Genomic DNA, 2,500 nt, shown 5'->3' with positions numbered 1-2,500 from the left:
AACACAAGAAGTCTGTGAACGATACAGTATGGAAAATCTCATAAATCTGAACATCATATCCATCCAATCATGAGAATTATGAGAAAACTCCTGTCTGTTCAGCAGAGGTGTTTTTTTTTTTCCCCAAATCCAAACAAACAAAGCAGACTTTGATGTCAGACGTGCGTCAGTGTAAAACGTTTGTCTGCAGTGATGAGTGTGCTCAGACAGGAAGTTGTGAGCTGCAGGTATACTGTGAGTGACAGGTGTCTGACGTCGTGTGTCTGACCTTTGACCTTTAGATGAGGGCAACGAGAACGAGGCTCTTCCTGAACCGCCAAACAGTCAACTGAGCTGGAAACAGGGACGCCAGCTGCTGAGACAGTGAGTGACACACACACACACATACTCTCTTATGCACACTTACTCACACTGTCTTTAACTCACACACACTCATTTACACTCACACAAACATTCTCACGCACTCACACACACTCTCACTCATTCACACACTCATGCACACACAATTACACATCACACACACACACACACACACTCTTTTCATGCTCACTCATGCACACACTCATACTCACATACACTCACACACACTCATACTCACTCACATACATTCATACTCATTTACACACTCATACTCACATACTCGCTCTTATTTACACACACGCGTATACTTCCTGTTACTCGCATACACACATAGTTTTTACACACTCATACTCATTTACACATACTCTCATACTCACATACACTCATGCTCACTCACATACACTCATACTCATTTACACACTCATACTCACACTAATGCTCACTTACACACTCATACTCCCACACACTCACATACACTCACTCATACTCACTCACACACACACTCATACTCATTCACACACTCATACTCACATACTCTCATACTCACACACTCACACTCTCACACTCACTCTTATTTACACACTCACACTTTTTTACACACTCGTACTCACACATACTCACATTCACTCACACACACACACACACACACACACACACACACAAAAACACACTATATAATATATATATATATATAATTTCCAATGAATTAGTTTCTGTAATTTCTTTTATTCTTTGGGTTTTAGGGTGAAATGTTCTTGACAGTTGTCATACATTTTTATGTATGCTTTTTAGCTATTTATTGTAGACTAAATTTAAAATGAGTAAAGACATGAAGCAGTAGAAGAGTTGCGGTGTGTTAGTGTTTGATTGTACGTGACACACACACACACACACACACACACCGGAGGTAAAGTGGTCCAGGTCACTCCCACACCGAACATGAAGTTCTTCCACACCTCCACACTGTTGTCTATTTATAAGCTGATCTATCTGCTGATCTCGGCTGTCATACTGACTGTGATACAGCAGCTCATCTTAACCTGAGCGCTCAGGAGATAAACCCGGTTCACAGCGCAGTGATTTGATGAGGTTCCCTGTAATCCTGAACCTCAGATGACCCTCGCAGCTGATCACATGACTGTCGCCATACAGCGTCAGACAATATGATCCATCATAATACTCCACACCTCTCTCAGCTCGAGCGCTAGAGACGTTTGTCCTGGGGATGTAACCTTATCAAAATCTCACAATACAGTGATATTGCGATTAGAAATGCACAGTATGATATTTATTGTGATATTTCAAAAAAAAGGTGCATTATTCTATCTAATGCACTTTATGTGTTGAGAATTAAGGGCTCCAAACAGTGTTTTTAATTTGTGTCAGGAATAGTCAGTGAATTGACTAGTAGCTGAACTTCAAAGAGAACCCGAGCCTCTGTGTATCTCTGTTTATCTCTGTTTATCTCTGTTAAGGAAATTACAATACTACTTTTTTCATTTCTACACTTGAGAGAGATATTTTGAGTTTGGACTGCATTTAAACTAACAATTCATGCTGCGCTTGAAGCTTTTATTTTGAAGGAGACTCCAGCTTCAGTGAAAACAAGTTTACCTCGTAAACCTAAAAATATTACTGGTTTCATATCTTAATATTAAGTAGGTGAAGAGGAAATACGGTTTAAAATGCACATTTTAATAAATATTGAAACAATATACCGTAAATTCTGGACTATAAAGCGCACCTGCATATAAACCGCATCCGCTCTATTTTTAAAAAAATAAAAATAAAAAAATAAACAAGCCGCAGCCGCTCTATTTAAAAAAGTTTTGCAAGCCACAGATATGTATGTTTTTAGATATTTACTACAGGAACAGAACGATTTTGAATTGTAAATGTACATGTATGTACCTAAATAGATCCTTTCCTAACCTGTATTTTAACACGGCAGCAACTTTGCTGATTAAAACGGGACAGAGCCAAGAGAAAATAACCGGTATTTACAGTATTTATCTTCATTTCTCCGTCACCTTAACCATCCGCTTCTACCGACTTATATCTGCTAAAGAGGAACTAGCGTATTCTTCTTGAACTAGCGTATTCTTCTTGAACTAGCGTATTCTTCTTTGCATTTATTTTG

At 38.8% G+C, this 2,500-nt stretch overlaps 1 protein-coding gene across 1 annotated transcript in view; it reads left to right on the top strand.

Annotated features, from left to right (window-relative positions):
• Window positions 1-2,500, top strand: part of strn (striatin, calmodulin binding protein) — a 46,776-nt gene that overhangs the window by 22,864 nt on the left and 21,412 nt on the right. The window contains 1 exon segment of the mRNA XM_043251824.1: window positions 282-363. Coding sequence (XP_043107759.1) covers window positions 282-363 — 82 coding nt within the window.

This window comes from Puntigrus tetrazona, chromosome 11 (assembly GCF_018831695.1).
Source record: "Puntigrus tetrazona isolate hp1 chromosome 11, ASM1883169v1, whole genome shotgun sequence".
NCBI classification, from domain to species: Eukaryota; Metazoa; Chordata; class Actinopteri; order Cypriniformes; family Cyprinidae; genus Puntigrus; species Puntigrus tetrazona.
This window is presented reverse-complemented; position numbering and strand designations above follow the sequence as displayed.